At 38.6% G+C, this 18,410-nt stretch overlaps 1 protein-coding gene across 5 annotated transcripts in view; it reads left to right on the forward strand.

Annotated features, from left to right (window-relative positions):
* LOC149246828 (Pseudouridine synthase family protein) overlaps nt 1–13,473 on the forward strand; it is a 362,779-nt gene extending 349,306 nt beyond the window's left edge. For 2 of the 5 annotated variants that reach the window (XM_089458031.1, XM_089458030.1), the window contains exons 14-16: nt 700–801; nt 905–985; nt 12,822–13,473. In XM_089458031.1, coding sequence (XP_089314157.1) covers nt 700–801; nt 905–985; nt 12,822–12,925 — 287 coding nt within the window. In that variant the 3' untranslated portion in view covers nt 12,926–13,473. Of the gene's footprint in view, nt 1–699; nt 802–904; nt 986–12,821 lie in introns of those variants that run through there. The other 3 variants (XR_016266560.1, XM_089458033.1, XM_089458032.1) reach the window with 3 other exon arrangements.
* The last annotated feature ends 4,937 nt before the right edge of the window (nt 13,474–18,410 follow it).

Consider the following 18,410-nt stretch of genomic DNA (forward strand, 5'->3'; position numbering starts at 1 on the left):
GAGTGATGGTTCTCATTGATCAAGGGCTGTCCCTAGGATTTCAAAGCCAGGGCCCCTTAGCCCTGGGTATTATTCAAAAGATATTATGAAGCAGTGCATCAGTCCCTTCACAACTATGCTCTCTCTCTCTCTCCTCATTCTGCCTCTAGCTCCGGTATGTGTTGCCATTTGCATTGTAGGCTCAACATGATTTTGGTCATGGTTTTGTATCTGCAATATTTATTATGTTTCTTCTGACTAATTAGTTATCTCTTTCTTTGCTTTTAGTAGAGTAGTGAGAAGAATTGCTTTTACACTTCCATCATGTATTGACATTGGCTGCAATTGTGAATTTTGAGTCACATTGACCAACTTTGTGGCCATTTGGTAGACAGTAATAAAATTGTTTCATTTGATTTTATCTCATTACCCAACTATAAGACAGAAGCATGCTATTTTTTATTTTATTTCCATTATTACTTGTACCCCAGTGCAATTTTTCTGGCATTTCCTTGTTAATGGTGTACTCATTATCTCCAGATTATGAAATCAGAAATCCTTGTAATCTTCAAAAAGGGAACCACCTGGTTGTGAAATTTGTATAATGAATAAAAAACGTTTTTGCTTATGAATTTTTACATGCTGTCTTGTTTCCACCTTCAGCTAACCAAATGGGATTTTAGTTCATCTTATTTTTTTATTTTTTATAAATGATGATAGATGCAGCTAGCGACATACATATGGATATATCACAGAAACTTCATGCCCACCTTCTGCAGGCTGTAATCTTTCATGAAGCTTCATCTCAACTTACTGGTTCTGGTAAGTTAGCCTGCCTTGTGGAAGCTCTGAAATTCTTTTATAAACAAAATTATCATCACGTTTTGTTGCTTCATATCTAATACTGTAGTAACATTATCTGAAGCAATCATTTGCAACACTTTGATGTCAAGACGAGGAAAAAAGAAGGCAATGCATGTTGCTCTGTCTAGTCGTCCAACTGAACGTAAGTATTACTATCAATTGCTGCATTTGAAAATTAAAATTTTGGTGCAGCTTGGAAAACTGCATTTTGGCAAAATATTAAAGAAACGGGAACTGAACCATCTAAAGTTAACTACATTGTAAAAGTGAACCATGACTCTCAACAAAAAAAGAACAAACTGAAAGAATTTAGTTTGCATGGTTTGGTTTAGTTGAAACTTGGAATGGGGAAACTGTTAGGTGATTCTGAAATGGTAATTTAATAATTTCAGAAACCAGAAAATGGAACATTATAATTTGTATAATAGATTATTAATATTAGATGAACATCATATATATATATATATATATATATATATATAGTTAATGCATAAGTGATATGTTGAAAGTATATTTTACTGATTATTATCTAAGTCTTAAAATCTAAATATATTGTGCAGAAAAACCTTAGAAAGGAAAGGAACTGTTATCACTTTGTTTAGTGGATTGCTGAAGTTCATACAATCCACTATGGTCAGCACACACAGGATGGAGGCCCATTGTCACTTCGGCCCAGGTCCGCACTCTTTAAGCATTAAGTCTTACCTCAAGGCTATGAGAGGCTTCCTACGAGATACTTTAATCAACCCGCTACTAGACCATTGCTTTATAATGGAGTCATATTGGCTGAAGGGAGGAGTTTTACATTGTTGTCTTGCTGGCTTAATACTAAAAAATCTGCAATATGCATTCAACTAAATCATCCTAGAGGTACATAAAATTTGATGAAATTTGTCAAAGAGATAACACAAATTAATGTATTTGAAATATACTAACCAGAAAATAAATTTATTCTATGATATGATACTTGGTTAGGGAGATTGTTGAATAATAATGCTTGTCCTGTTTAAAAGGGCTATAATTTGCAAATAAATGTCTAACAGCAAGCAAGAATACTCAAAATTGTGTTTGATATGGCATGTGAGTGATTAATTTTGATATATTTTAAATATCCTAACTGATTATAGAAGTGATTCAATGATTGCATACCCGGTTAGGGAGGTTCCTTTGTAAAGTTTCTTGCTGCGCTGTCATTAGCAGGGCTGTAATTTTTGTGGAAGATACATTAATAAACTGGTAAACCCCTTAATAGATATCTAAAAGTGTTAGAACACTTCCAAATCTTAGATTTAGAGGCGGGGAGGTTAAAAGACTAAAGTCGGGTTAAGTTAGACCACCTTTAAGCCTTGGACCTGCTGGAAAATTGAAATTCCAACAAGTTGAAAATTCTATTTTGGAGGTACTAAAGTCAAAACCCCTTGGGTATTTACCTAGAAAATTATTCCAATTACTAATGTAATTTTTAAGGGTCTAAAATAAATTTCTATAAGCTTCAAATTTAATAATAAAGAGATTATAACAAATATGAGCTAATACAAGGCAAAGATAAAGTACATATTTGATGTATGAAGCCTTGTTGAGTATCTTTTTGGTGAAATATGCAATCTGAAATTAATGATAGCAATATATATCTGTAGATCTGCATACAGAAACTAGATATACCTATTTGAAATATGTAAAATAAATTCAAGAAAACAGACATATCTATCTCTTGGTTAAAATTAAAATTTAGACTCTTTTCTTCAAGTGTTTTACTAGCTAGAAAGACTTGGAAATTTCAGCATGCTAGTTAAATAAAATCCAAATAAAGGTAAAAAGTTGTTTTAGATTTTTTAAAATTTTATGGGGTTGAAGGGCAAGTCTTTACCTTTTCTTATTACCTCATCAGTTTGTAAAGTTGTGATCACAAATTTTCTATTGTCAATCCTTCCTGTTATCACACAATCTAGTAGGGCCCTAAGGAAGGGAAAACCTAAGGGACAACTACTAGGTTAAGTGACAACAATGGGACAATTACCCACTGTCACCTCAGTCAAAGTCCCCTGCTCTTTATGGACTTTCACCGATGGGAGGCATCCCAGTAAGAAGGGAATCACTTTGAATGAATAGATCAATGATTTAGGTATGGCAGGATTCCACTAATCCCATTCAAGGAGAGACACAACAATGGCTCAATGCTTGAAGGAAGTTAAACACTCTCCAAGAAAGGCCTAGGAGGAGATCAAGACTTGTTTGAGATTTGTGATGATTATATGTATTCTTAAGATGAAGACTCCAAATGATGGGGTAGGACCTCTCAAAGAAGCTTTGTGTGGTGTTTTAACACTTACAATGGGCTCTTTGCTCCTTTGAGAGACCTAGAAAAGACTTGCACTAGACCTAGGGTTTTATGAATAATCGTGGGAAGAAATAAGTCCAAGGTATTCACTAGGTCAAGGCAAAGGAGGAGAAAGGGTTTCTTATGATTTATTCCAAGGAGTACTAAGCTCATACAACCCTCAAAGAAGTCCCCAAGGTGAGAGAGAAAGACGTAGGTTTTCCCTCTTAGAGCAGCACCTAAGGTGAGAGATTTTATGGATGAAGCTTAGGCGGATGCCCACCAAAATTATCTAATCTTGTGGAGAGTTAGAGCTTGTTAGTCAAGGCCTTGCTATGTTGCTATTTGACAATGTTGGTCATGATGTTGATGCTTAATGATGGCTTACCAATCTGACTCTTCTAATGAGAATATTTCAATTTGAGAGTATCCTTGTACCAGTTGTGTAATTATGAATACCTCCCTAGTTAAGAGGCAGTGTTGGAAAATGTAACTAGGTTCGGTCTTCATAATTATTATTGTATTTATGTTATTGTATATTTTATGTAAAAAAAAAAATCAAAGAGGGGTTTCATGCTCAAGTCAAATTATTATTTTATTGAAAATTTGAAGCATGTTCTTCATGTTCATTATTATTCGTATTGGTCAAAGTCAAAGGCTTATTTATAGCCAGGGAAAAAAATTCAAATATGTAATTTGGGTCAAAATTGCCTCTAGATGCCAAGTTGGCCCTACCACAGAAGACATGTCTATTCGAACCCCTTTGGACAATATAAATAGACGGAGAGTTGAGCTCATTTGGAGATACATAATTCACAATGATCTGATCTGAAATATCGCAGAGGGAAGGAGGGCTAAAGTCTGAAGTTGACAAGAAAAAGAAGGGCTTGGATTTGTGGAAATTCTGCCTTGACACAGCTCGTCGTGAAGGATTGTTTCCGATGCTGTACATGCTACTGGTCTCTTCTTGTTGATGAATTTGCTATGTGGAAGGAGGGCTTGACTTGGAATTTAGAGGGTTGGAATCTTTTATGGTCATCAGTCTTGGATACCTCACTTTGATCTGATTTTATAAGAAGAGAATTTTTCTGGGTTTTCCCCTTTGTGGGGTTTTCATGTTGGCTTGAATCCTATATCATGTGTTCTTTGTTTCTTGTGATCTTCATGTTTCTATAAGTTTGGTAATTGTTTGATGAAGAAGACATAATAAACATTAATAAGTAGCCAACAACATTCACATGAAATTATCAAAGAAGAGAAATCTATTCTAATTCCTAAGCCTCTTGATTTCTCAACATGAATGGCATCTAAAATTATATTCTCTCCGTGTGAAGTCTGATGAGGCTAATGTTGCTTTGGGATAGCATCGGATGTGTTCTAGCCATAGTTTTTAAAACCAGAACCGGTGACCGGACCGGTCCACCTAATGAACCGGTTTACCGACCGGAACCGGTCTAACCGGGACTGGTTTGGTCTAAACGAACCGGTTTTAAAAAAAAACATTAAATAATTAATTTTTAATGAAACAAAACTATTTTTAAGATGTAAAACCATGATTCCAAGCCAATAGAGACAAAATATGCAAAGTTTGCTCATTTATATACCATGTAAAGGTGAATATATCAAAATGGCACCGAGTGCAATACATATCATCGACAAAATAGCAAAATACATAAGAAATGAGGCTCTAAATGGCCTATAAAGTCCAAAAACAATGGTGCAAGCTATGAGGCCATTGGCCTACAGTCCTTCCAATTTCACAAGTTCCTTTTTCACACCCAAATGTCAAAACCCTAGAGCCTTTGCTCATGTGATGAAGTCCATCACTGCTTCCAAATCACTGTAGCAACATTTTGTGCAAATAATGATCTTCATTATTCAGGCCTTAGCATTAGATTTCAAAACCTAAGTGTTCATAGTAGTAAATGCATATGGCATCAATCTTCAATCCAACATGTCCTTTATGTCTTTGGCCTGCTGCAAAAGATTTGACCTTTTCAAGGGAGGACCTTTGATTTCTCAAGTTTCAACTGAAGAAGTACTTGGTCTCATTTCCACTGTGATAGAACTCCCTTTACCACAATGTGCTTTCTCCAAAGGCATGCTAGTGAAAGTGGTCCATTTTCTTGTACTTGAATAATAGGCGAAAATTTACTGATCAGAAGCCTTTGGAAAATCAGAGGAGTGGGATTATTACTGATAATTGTATACATGGGCAAAGTAAGCCGTTTCATGAACTATAGAAGATAAAGGAAGCAACCGATCCCCTCCTAAAATTTCACTTCATAGGTCAAACTTTACTGATCAGAAACCTTTGGAAATTAGATGATTAGGAATTATTACTAATAACTAAATAGATGGGAAATTTAAGCCTTACTGATACCTAAATATAGGGGCAAAGTAAACCAATTCATGAATTATAGAAGGTAAAGGGCACAACCAACCCTCTCTTAAAGATCTGCTTCCCTGTCTTATTTTATGGTGTGCTATTTTGTTAAACGAGAGAATTGGTGAATCTCTGTTGTAGTAAAATGAGAACTATAAAATCTATTGGAACGCTGGTGATTTCAGGAGGATAATCCAAATTAAATACCCTGGAGATGTAGATTGGATGTAAATGGGATAACCTACTCGCATAGCCACTGAAATGGTACTATCAGAACAAGAGGTTTGACTGTTGATCATCTGTCTTTCAAGTTCTTGGACTTTGTCATGGAGCATGCCTAAAACCGGCCGGTTTGATAAAAACCGGCCGGTTCCGTCCTAAACCGGCCGGTTTTTCACCGGTTAGGGCAAAAACTGGGCGAAGGGGGCCTTCCAACCGGGTTTTTTGGCCGGTCTAGACCGGCGGCCTTGCTAACCGGCCGGTTAGACCGGTAACCGGTTTTTTAAAACGGTTTTGAAAACTATGGTTCTAGCCATGAAAATTGGTGGAGAGGCTAAAGCACATAAGATCTCTAAGACCCAGAAATGGTTTGAGCAGATTCTAATTGGTTTGGGAGATATTAAAATAATTAATATTTTTAATGGAGTTCCTAAGTCTAAACTTAGGAAAAATAAAATACTAATGGGTATTAATATAAAACTGGGTTAGAAAGTTCCAAAAGTCATGGATCAAGCCAAATCTAATCTTAGTCGTTGATTAGAAATTTTATCTATATTCTTCAAGTTTATTTCTCCTATTTGTTAATTACCAACAAGTTATTTAAACATATAAACATCGAAATAAACACAATACAGTCTCAACCATCTACAGATCAACAACTGAAAGAAATAGCAAACACACAAGTGACACCGTTATTTTTGGACAACTCGTCCCGAGAAAAATCCAATGGGGAAAACTGGTGCAACAATTCTGAGGTTTATATTATTATGCAGTATATCCTTGAGTACAACTGGGTGCCAAACTAGCTCACCCAACAGAGAAAAAATAACTCGCAGTAATACCTCTCTATTTGGAAGCAGGTATTCAGAAAACCTGCCCCACAAAACTCACTCCAGCAACACTGAAGCACTGTGTCAGCCCTCCTGGCCTCTGCGTCAGCCTTAGAACCCTCTGTGTCAGCCCTCTGAGGCACTGCGCAACCTCTGGGATCCACTGCGTCACTCCTGCTGCCTTTTGTGTGGATGACGCAGGCCCTTTGCACTGTCTCTGCTGGGCTCTGCGTGGCCTACTCTGGCTTCTGCGTCTACCTCTCTTCCTTTGCGTTGGTCTCTCGGCACTATCTCTGCCTCTCTGTCCAGTACTCACTGTCCCTCGCTGTTGAACATTGATTCGACTTTACTTAGCAACCCCGCTCTAGTAAATCAAATGACTAATCACTCGGGTGTGTTCTCTAACTGACCCTCAAGCCTCCTCTTATACTTTTCATGTTTATCCTTCAACGGCCGAGATTTCATCTCTAATCAACGGCTAATATTAGGTTTGGCTTGATCCATGACTTTTGGAACCTTCTAACCCAGTTTTATATTAATACCCATTAATATTTTATTTTTCCTAAGTTTAGACCTAGGAACTCCATTGAAAATATTAATTATTTTAATATCTCCCAAACCGGTTAGAATCTGCCCAAACAGGGAGTGTTTCTAGCCTAACAGGGATGTCAATAGTTGGGTGGATCAGTTACTTACTTCTTAGTAACTGAGTTGCAGTGAAGTAGCAGTTAGCAGTAGCACGATGTAGCATGATGAGAGGGGGTTGCAGTGTAGATGCAGTGTTGGGAGAAATGACCAACAACAACACAGATGCAGAGGGAGCTGACGTACAGATGCAACAATACAGGATGCAGCAGTGCAGAGGATGTTGGGCAGGGAGGCATAGCATCAGCACAGGTACCAGTGCCGTATAATTAGAGTGATGCTCAGTGTGGAGTATTACTAGAGCACAATCCGCGCTAAGAGGGAGTGTTGATTTGGGGTAGCATCAGATGTGCTCTAGCCATGAAAATTGGTGGAGAGGCTAAATCACATAAGATCTCCAAGACGCAGAAATGGTTTGGGCAAATTCTAACCGATTTAGAAGATATTAAAATAATTAATATTTTTAATGGAGTTCCTAAGTCTAAACTTAGGAAAAATAAAATATTAATGGGTATTAATATAAAACTAGGTTAGAAGGTTCCAAAAGTCATGGATCAAGCCAAATCTAATCTTAGTCGTTGATTAAAAATTTTATCTGTATTCTTCAGGTTTATTTCTCCTACTTGTTAATTACCAACAAGTTATTTAAACATATAAACATCGAAATAAACACAATACAGTCTCAACCATCTACAGATCAACAACTGAAAGAAATAACAAACACACAAGTGACACCGTTATTTTTGGACAACTCGTCCCCAGAAAAACCCAATGTGGGAAAACTGGTGCAAGAATTCTGAGGGTTATATTAGTATGCAGTATATCCTTGAGTACAACTGGGTGCCAAACTGACTCACTTGACAGAGAAAAAATAATTGGCAGTAATACCTCTCTATTCGGAACATAGTTTTAAAAACCGCTCAGAAAAACCGGTAACCGGTCAAACCGGCCGGTTAGCTAGCTGGCCGGTCCGAACCGGCCTAAAAACCCGGTCAGACCCTTCATTTGCCCGATTTTTGGCCCTAACCGGTGAAAACCGGCCTGTTTAGGACAAAACCAGCCGGTTTGTTACAAACTGGCCGGTTTTGTCCTAAACCGGTCGGTTTTAGGCACAACCACCATAAAGTTAAAAAAACATGTTTTTGACTATGTTTGAGGGGTTTTGGGGGGGGACTAAGGGCGTTTCAACCCTAACAATGTTGGCAATTAATGGTAATTTTAAATTCTTAAAGTAAAAGTGACATTTCCTTTAATTTTCATTTTCATCCTTTTACTTAAATTTTTAACATTACCATGAAATGACTCAGGATGTTTGAGAGTGGTTTCGACCTCATTGGATTTCATATGCAGAAACTAGAATTTTAGATTTCACTCAAAATTCAGCAGACTTAATGGTTTTCAGGATTTCATGGTTTGGGGGTAAATAATAAATGCAATTAGAGCTCCAAATGATAAGAAAAACTCCTGATCTAGATCCCATTGTGTTGGACGATATTGATCCAACATCAGAATGGGTGGAGGATACTGAAGAACCTGTGTTTGAGGCTGATTTTGATATCGACATGGCTTTGGCGGGGGATGAAGCAGATTATGTGGTGGCATCAGAACCAAATAGCGGCATCAAGGAAAGGCAAGGAACCAATGGAAGGCACTAGTCATGCAGGTCGACAAACTCGTGCTTCCATTAGGTCCACTTCTATTGTCATTGGTGGCATTGATACTGAGGTTGCAGATCAGGCTGAGGCATCCTCAGACTCTGAACCAGATGATGTCTATGTAGCTCCTGATGATGATCTTGTGTCTACTACTAGTAGTGGTAATGAACTTGATGATTGATCATGTGTATACTGTAGACTTGTAGTAGGCCAATGGCCTCATAGCTTGCAGCAATGTTTTTGGACTTTATAGGCCATTTAGAGCCTCATTTGTTATGTATTTTGCTATTTTGTTGATGATATGTATTGCACTCAGTGCCATTTTGATGTATTCACCTTTACATGGTATATAAATGAGCAAACTTTGCATATTTTGTCTCTATTGGCTTGGAATCATGGTTTTACATCTTAAAAATAGTTTTGTTTCATTAAAAATTGATTATTTAATGTATTTTTTTAAAACCGGTTCGTTTAGACCAAACCAGTGTCGGTTAGACCGGTTCCGGTCGGTAAACCGGTTCATTAGGTGGACCGGTCCGGTCACCGGTTCCGGTTTTAAAATCATTGATTCGGAAGCAGGCATTCAGAAAACCTGCCCCACGAAACTCTCTCCAACCACACTGAAGCACTACGTCAGCGCTCTTGGCCTCTGCGTCAGCCTCAGAACCCTCTGCGTCAGCCCTCTGAGGCACCCTGCAGCCTCTGGGACCCTCTGCGTCACTCTTGCTGCCTTTTGCGTGGATGATGCAGGCCATCTGGCCTCTACGCTGTCTCTGCTGGGCTCTGGCGTGCTCTGGCTTCTGCATTTGTCTCTCTGCCTATGCGCTAGTCTCTCGACACTATCTCTTCCTCTCTGTCGAGTACTCACTGCCCCTCTCTGCTGATCACTGATTCAACTTTACTTAGCAACCTCACTCTAGTAAATCGAATGATTGATCACTCTAGTGTATTCTCCAACTGACCCTCAAGCCTCCTCTTATACTTTTCCTATTGGTCCTTCAACGGCTGAGATTACATCTCTAATCAATAGCTAAGATTAGATTTGGCTTGATCCATGACTTTTGGAACCTTCTAACCTAGTTTTATATTAATACCCATTAATATTTTATTTTTCCTAAGTTTTAGACTTAGGAACTCCAATAAAAATATTAATTATTTTAATATCTCCCAAACCGGTTAGAATCTGCCCAAACAAGGAGTGTTTTTAGCCTGACAGGGATGTCAGTAGTTGGGTGGATCAATTACTTACTTCTCAGTAACTGAGTTGAAGTGCAGTAGCAGTTAGCAGTAGCACAATGTCGCATGATGAGAGGGAGTTGCAGTGCATATGCAGTGTTGGGAGAAAGGACCAGCAGTAGCACAAATGCAGAGGGCGCTGCCGTACGGATGCAGCAGTGGCAATGGCAGGGCCATGGGCAACAATACAGGATGCAACAATGCAGAGGATGTTAGGCGGGGAGGCCTAGCATTAGCATAGGTACCGGTGTCGTATAATTAGAGTGATGCTCAGTGTGGAGTATTACTAGAGCACAATCCTCGCTAAGAGGGAATGTTGATTTGGGGTAGCATCGGATGTGCTCTAGCCATGAAAATTGGTGGAGAGGCTAAAGTACATAAGATCTCCAAGACCCAAAAATGGTTTGGGCAGATTGTAACTGGTTTGGGAGATATTAAAATAATTAATATTTTTAATGGAGTTCCTAAGTCTAAACTTAGGAAAAATAAAATATTAATGGGTATTAATATAAAACTGGGTTAGAAGCTTCCAAAAGTCATGGATCAAGCCAAATCTAATCTTAGCCGTTGATTAGAGATGTAATCTCGGTCGTTGAAGGACCAACAGGAAAAGTATAAGAGGAGGCTTGAGGGTTAGTTGGAGAACACACCAGAGTGATTAGTGATTCGATTTACTAGAGCGGGGTTTCTAAGTAAAGTTGAATCAGTAGTCAGCAGCGAGGGGCAATGAGTACTGGACGGAGAGGCAGAGATAGTGCCGAGAGGCTAACGCAGAGGCAGAGAGGCAGAGATAGTGCGAAGGGACCAGCGCAGAGGCAGAGAGGCAGATGTAGAAGGCAGAGTAGGCCACGCAGAGATAGCGCAGAGGCCAGATGGCCTGCGTCATCCACGCAGAAGGATCAGGAGTGACACAGAGGGTCCCAGAGGCTGTGCAGTGCCTCAGAGGGTTGAAGCAGAGGGTTCTGAGGCTGATGCAGAGGCCAAGAGGGATGACGCAGTGCTTCAAGTTGCTAGAGAGGGTTTCGTGGGGCAGGTTTTCTGAATACCTGCTTCCGAATAGAGAGGTATAAATGCCAGTTATTTTTTCTCTGTCAGGGGAGCCAGTTTGGCACCCAGTTGTACTCAAGGATATACTGCATAATAATATAACCCTCGGAATTGCTGCACCGGTTTTCCTACATTGGGTTTTTCTGGGGACAAGTTATCCAAAAATAATAGTGTTACTTGTGTGTTTGCTATTTCTTTCAGATGTTGATCTGTAGATGGTTGAGTCTGTATTGTGTTTATTTCGATGTTTATATGTTTAAATAACTTGTTGGTAATTAACATCTAGGAGAAATAAACCTGAAGAATACAGATAAAATTTCTAACGAATAGACTTGGAAATTTCAACAGCTAACCACTCTCAAGTATCCTGAAACAATTGATTGTAATGTTAAATTTTAAGTAAAAGTTGACATTCTCCTTTATTTGTTTTTAGTTTCTTTTGTAAGTTTGGCAACAGTGAGGCTACATCATGGTCATGTCCAAGAATAATACCTGAAGAGGGCAGGGAATTGAACCAGCAACTTAACATTTGGGAGTGCCTTAACTGTGCACCTGATCACCATCTATCCAAGACCCCCGTGGGCCTCCTTTATATTTTTTGTTTTTTTACTTTAACGGCTTATGATTACCATTAATTATGAGGGATTTTCTTTTTCAAATTTTCTTCTAAATTTTTCCGGTACTTTTTGTCATCCCTACCATCAGCGTATGGAACCAGCAACCCTTGTAAACCAGTCAGACTGGCTGGTTTTGGCAAAACTGGTTCAATTTTTCTAACACCGCTCGGTTCTGGTAAGATTTTTTTTAATTCTATAATAATTGACACATTATAAATGAAATAAGAATAAAAGAAGAGAGTCACATATTTTATAGTAAAGAAAAGTTAGATTTCCAGCCCTTCATGGGCATATTGAAATTTGTATGGTAAACAACCTGCTAGTTGACTTCTTTCTGCATTTTTGGAAAGACCAGTACCGAGAACATACTCGAGGTATGTTGATGTAGTATCACATTAACATGTGGATGTCCGATGAATGCCACTTTCTATCCTGCAACTTCTCAAGCTATCATGGCTTGGTGAGATGAACAAGGATTATGTTGGCTTCAGATAAACTTGATAAACATGACCTGTTATTGACCTTAGAAGGCCTGACTGAAGTCTGAATTTGAGCTCTTTTTCTACCCAAATGGCCTTTATTTGGGTTACCTCTTCCATTTTAACTTGGTTATCTGAGAAATTCTACAAGTGCTTTGCAAAGGCCTGTAATGTACTGACATGAATATATCATGCATATCATAACCCACAGCATTTATCTAATCAGTTCTTGTCGATAGACAAAATAGACAAATTTATACAAGGAAATATCAGAAACTTTATCAGTCAAGGAATATACATCACATCAAAATCCTGTTTAGCCGATAATGCTACCTTTGAATTCCTCTTTTGATACACAACTAATAGAAAGTTTAATACGTGTCTTGACCCATAATCAATGGCTGAATCATTTATTGGGAGAAAAACATTATTCTTTCTAAATATTTTTCGAGTATTTCTTCTTTCCATGTGTATATGGTATATTTGCTCAATGTCAAATTTCAATATAGTTTATTATGTGAACTAAACTTTACTTCTTTCTATGCAGCTACCTATGAGGAACGCCGCAAGAAATTGAGTGCAAAATCAAGTTACAAATATGATGCTTCAGATTGTCAGAAAACAATTATTTCCTCTGGAATGATTAATTAGTATTATGGAAGCTACGATTCAAATCAGGAGTAAGACGAATCTCCATTCAATTGAAATGACTAAAATCATGGGCGATGGTTCATTTCCGCTAGTACTTCCTGATATCAAACAAGAAACTGGCCGAAGATAACTACCAGGCACCAATTCTGGCCATTAATACATCCAGAGCTTCAATCCTAATATAATGAATCTTTCATGATAATAAAATCATCCTAATAGTATGTTAGCTTAATTAGTGCACACAGACAGTATAGAGATAGTGAAATGGCTTAGATGTCAAATTCCATGGATTACTGTTGTATGTGGGTGTCAGTTACAGCAGACACTTCAAGCTTAGGTTTTGGTGCTGTCAAGTTTTAGCATGTTAGCAAATTGATTTCATGTAAAAGAAACATAATTGGAATCCGGGAAAAGGCATAATCAGTAAACTTGATTATGTTTTATAATTTTATTCTTCCAATGAAGACAGATGAAGTCAAGAATAAATGCTAGTTCACACTGGCTAAAGATCACTTTATCATTAATTTCAGTACATGGCTTGGTTGACTTCTTGTCATGGCAATGGACATTGCTTTCTTTCTGTCTCTCTCCTGCGTTGCAGTTCACTTCATTTTCAACTTTCAATGGTTTACCGTTTCTGAGTTTAACCCCACTTCTATTTACTGACATTTCTTTCTTTTCTTTTAGGTAGGGTTTTCTTTCTTTTGTTATTATTACTTGTATTTTAAAGTCTCATTGACTTATTTTGTTCATTGACAGACATTAATATAATTTCATTTAATCATGTCCCAACCAGAAGCCATTTTGCTGGCTATCGTAATTGGTTTCTTGAAGGTGAACAAATTTAACTACTCTTCTACTGAGATAATAATTTGTTGTAACCAAATGATGGTGTTCTCTAATCTTGGAAAGCAGACTTTTAGGAAAAATTGTAGTGACAAGAAAACTTAAGATTGTTGCACTTATGTTTCAATTTATTCAGTAATACAGAGAGGGATGTCTTCATGTCCTTCGGTTTTATATGAATACTGAAACAAACTTTCCTAATGCTGATGTGCATTTACTTTTCAACTTACTACAAATTTGGTAACAGCCAGAGACAAGCATCTACAGTTCACTAATTGAAAACTAATAACCTTAGAGAGCATCCTATAAATTGGGTAACTGAAAAGGAACAACCTCGAGACAACTACCTAGTTACTAGCTAGCAGAAATTACTAATTGCAGAGACAAGCACCTACAATTCATTAATTGAAAACTAACAACTTTAGAGAGCATCCTATAAATTGGCTAACCAAGAAGGAACAACCTTGAGACAACTACCTAGTTACTAGCTAACATGAATTACTAACAGGAATGGGCATTAATTCTGAAACCCTTTTTGATGACTATTTCATTGGCCTTAACACAGATCACATCTTGAAAATTTCCTAAACTTTTCTTTGCCCAATGATTTGATGAATAAATGTGCCTGCTTATCTTCAGTGAAGCAGCAGAGAATCAACCTCTCAGTGGTAATGCACCTCAATGTCTTTAGTTCTGCCAAGGTAAACTAGATTTTCGCTTGATAACACTTTGGTTGCCATACATTAAAGGGGTAGGATTTGCTGATGAAGACCAATGTCACCCCAATTCTGTTGATTTTCTAGTGCAGTCAAGACTAGAGTAGTTTTTCACAATTGATAACTTCTTCTAATGATTTAACCAGCCCTTATTTTATATTCCAATTATCAAGTAGCTATACATGAAAAACTTCAACCATTCATTTCATCAATAGAGCAATATAGAGATCACAGTAAACAGTAGACAAGAGACACCAAGAATTTAGGCTCACAGCCAGGGCAAAACCCACAAGGAAAAAGCCCAACCAATTATTACCTTGTGAGAAAGATTTTGCTCATCAATAGTACATCAAAGAATATTCCAACTAGATTCAAATCTGACCTCAATATTGTTCTAGTCAAAACCAGTCAATTAGGAGAGAGAAAAGTCAACTCTTGTCAACAATTGCAGTCTGCACAAAGAGGCTGAATTTCGACCTTGAGGTTGCTGAACAGAGGGCTGAAATTCAGTCCTGAAGTAGCATAAGAAAACAGTCAACGCACCAATCAAAAATTTCAGTCAAACCACTAGTCAAAGCATGTGGTCAATGCTGGTCAATGAAACAACACATGGACGAAATCACAATCAACCAAAGTCAAAGTATCTTTGCAGTCTTCAGCTCTCCAGGATGATCAAAACAGCAGTCAAACAGATGTCAAAATGGCCAAGTCAAACGAAGTCAACGCAGCTCCAAAAGAAGATAGTCAATGCAAGTCAAAGATGCTTCCTCTCTCCTTCGCATGTGTGGTGCCTTTCTGAAATTGCAGATCGAATGAATGTGTGTGATGATGCTCCAAATGAATCCCAACGATGCCCTATTTATGTGTGCGAGGAGGGCTAATTAGCTCATGTGGGGCTGACTTAAAGAAGATGGGGCCGACTTGGTCAAACTTAAAGTTTTGAATTTTCTCCTTTGCTTGCCAATGAAAAATACCAACCACATCTACTTAAATTTTCAATACTCCCTCTTAGCTAGGGAGGTAGTTTTGCATTCTCTCTCGAGATCAATCGTCTTGACCAGTTCATAGGTCTCACAGCATACAACCTAAGAATCCAAGTCTCTCTCTCTTGTCAGGATCAATCTCCTCAACCAATCCATTGGTCTCACAACACACATCCTAAGGGAGAGATCGTAAGTCTCATCATAAGGAAAGATACATAGCATCCAATTCATCTCAAAACATCTCCCTGACCACTAGGTCTCACAACACGCAGCCCAAGGGAGGAATCACCAAAACAATGCATCTCTCGGACCACAAGGTCTCATAGCGCATAGCCTGCAAGAGGATTCATCAATATATATCTCCTGCACCACAAGGTCTCACAACGCACAACCTACGAGAGTGACAATCTTCCTAACCAATCTATAGGTCTCATAGCCTCAACCTAAAGAAGATTGTTTATCATATGATTCTAAGCAATTAGTGCTTCCTCTGTCTCAGAGAGGCGTTCTCAACAACTCCAAGTTTCTCTTTGAAATATGCAAACTTCATCTGGGACAACGACTTTGTCAAAACATTAGCAACTTGCTCGTTAATAGGGACATATTCGAGCCTTTCAACTCCTCTTTGGATAATATTTTGGATGTAATGATACTTTATCTCAATGTGCTTTGACCTGTCATGAAACATTGAGTTCACAAAAAGCTTCACATAGCTTAGATTATAACACTTGATCAAACAAACTAGCAAACAATTTCCAAAGCCATACAACTTCACAACAGGGATAACATGTAGTAATGTATTTAGTTTCAATCATACTCAGAGCAACAAAAGTTTGCTTTCTACTAGCCGATGAAATCATAGCGGAGCCCAAACCAAAACAAAATCTAGAGGTGCTATTTCTATCATCAGAGCTTTCAGCGCAATCAACATTAGTAAATCCATGCAACTGTTGTTGATTTGGGGTAGCATCGGATGTGCTTTAGCCACGAAAATTGGTGGAGAGGCTAAGGCACATGAGATCTCCAATATCTAGAAAGGATTTGGGCAGATTCTAAATAGTTTGCGAGATATTAAAATAATTAATATTTTTAATGGAGTCCCTAAGTCTAAACTTAGGGAAAATTAAAATATTAATGAAGATTAATATAAAAATGTGTTAGAATGGTCCAAAAGTCAAGGATCAAGACAGATCTAATCTTAGTTGTTGATTAGGGACTTAATGTTGGTCGTTGATTTTGTTAGCCTCGTGTTGCAACAGGTTTCATATTTCATGATTGACAGTGGAAGTGCCAAAAATGTTCACCTTTTTCATGCTGCTAAAGTTCCATTTTTTAAGGTTTCTTAGTTAAAGGAAAGCCAAACAGTCTAAACTTGGTTTCCCTAGGTTTAAATTTCTTGCTTTAGAATATAGAGAGTTTATCTGTCCAAACAGTTTAAGCTTGGCAGATTAGTAGCTAGGAAGAGAACGAAGGAGCCCAACAGCTTAATATGGGCCCTTGGAAGCAATAAGGATAATTTTTAGATAGGAGGGCAGTTGAAAAGAAAAAAGGCAATCAGGGTTTGCAAGTCTAAGTGCACCCTTCTGGAAGAAACAAAAAATGCTAGGTGTTGTAAATTGGCTAGGTAGCCTGGGGCTGCGGAAGCAAGATCATCTTCAGTTTTTGGGCATTGTCAAAGAAGGCTCATCTCATCAGTGGCAGAGGTATCAAAGCAGTTTTTTTCTGGCAAAATGTTGAAAAGCATGTCTAACTTCCCCTCACCTCCCTCTCAAAGTTCCTTACTAACATCCCCCTAAAGGACCTTGGGATCTGCCCAACAAGTCCTAATCTTACTTCCTTTTTTGTAAAACATTAAGTCAAGGTTTTGGCTTTCTTCATGAAAAGGAGCCACATTTCTTGTGTAAAAATCATGTTTTCATCTTTTACATAATCTCTATGTCTATTTTCACTTCATAGACTTACCATTGTTCTCTTTCCTCTTCCACTCCACCATTATCATATTAACTCCTAATTCTACTATGTAGCTCCCTAATTTCTTCCCTATCCCTATTCACTACTAAAACTATATGAAATCCCCAAAAAAGATATTAAATAGCCCCTCCCCTTGGCACTATAGCCATATTTCCTAAGTCCGGGGAATGCTAAGCTCGTTTGGGGCCTGGCATTAACCCTTCCGCGTCCTAACTCGGGGTTAATATGACATTTGGTTAAATTAACAACCACTGTTCCCCCCCCAAATGTAAACTTTACACTAAGTTCTTCCGCGCATACATTCCCTTTGGAATTAATTTGATATTCGATCAAATTAATAACCACCCGCGCCATTTGCAAACCCACTAAACCCATATAACCCAAAGTTTAAACCCCCGTAGCGCTGTATAAAGATTTAACATTCGGGCGGGCCCAGTGCGTTATCATCCTGTCAAATCATTGTTCCGACCACTGTCGGATCGGGCCCTCCCCATCCGACGGCTCTCGGCGATTTCGGAGGCGCCCCGCTGCTCGGCCGTTAGCTTTCAATGGCGAGGCGGTTTCTCCGCCGTACAAAAGACACTTGTCCGCTTTCTATTGCATCGGAAGGGCTTTGACGGATACCACCCTCGTACAGAAAGCGGTCCGATGAAACCGCTTTCCGCCTTCTGTATACGCGCCCCATGTCACTTATCCAGTTCTACGTGCCTGCCTCGTCACCGTGCCACGCTATCTACACAATATCGGCCTCCTGTCGAGTCACCCTTGGCACGTCATCCACTGTACATGCTGACGTCACCTTGCTGACATCATCCTGCCACGTCATCCGTCGTACCATGGTCCCACCCGCTGACGTCATCATCAATTTTGAGGCGAAAGGCGAAAATCGTTCTTAGGAAGCCCGGATTCAAATTCCGAGGCAGTTTTTCATGCACGATTAGCACCTAGCCCTAATCGCGCATGGCTACG

This window comes from Pinus tabuliformis, chromosome 7 (assembly GCF_031772625.1).
Source record: "Pinus tabuliformis cultivar Carrire ecotype Pingquan chromosome 7, CPIR1, whole genome shotgun sequence".
Classification (NCBI taxonomy): Eukaryota; Viridiplantae; Streptophyta; class Pinopsida; order Pinales; family Pinaceae; genus Pinus; species Pinus tabuliformis.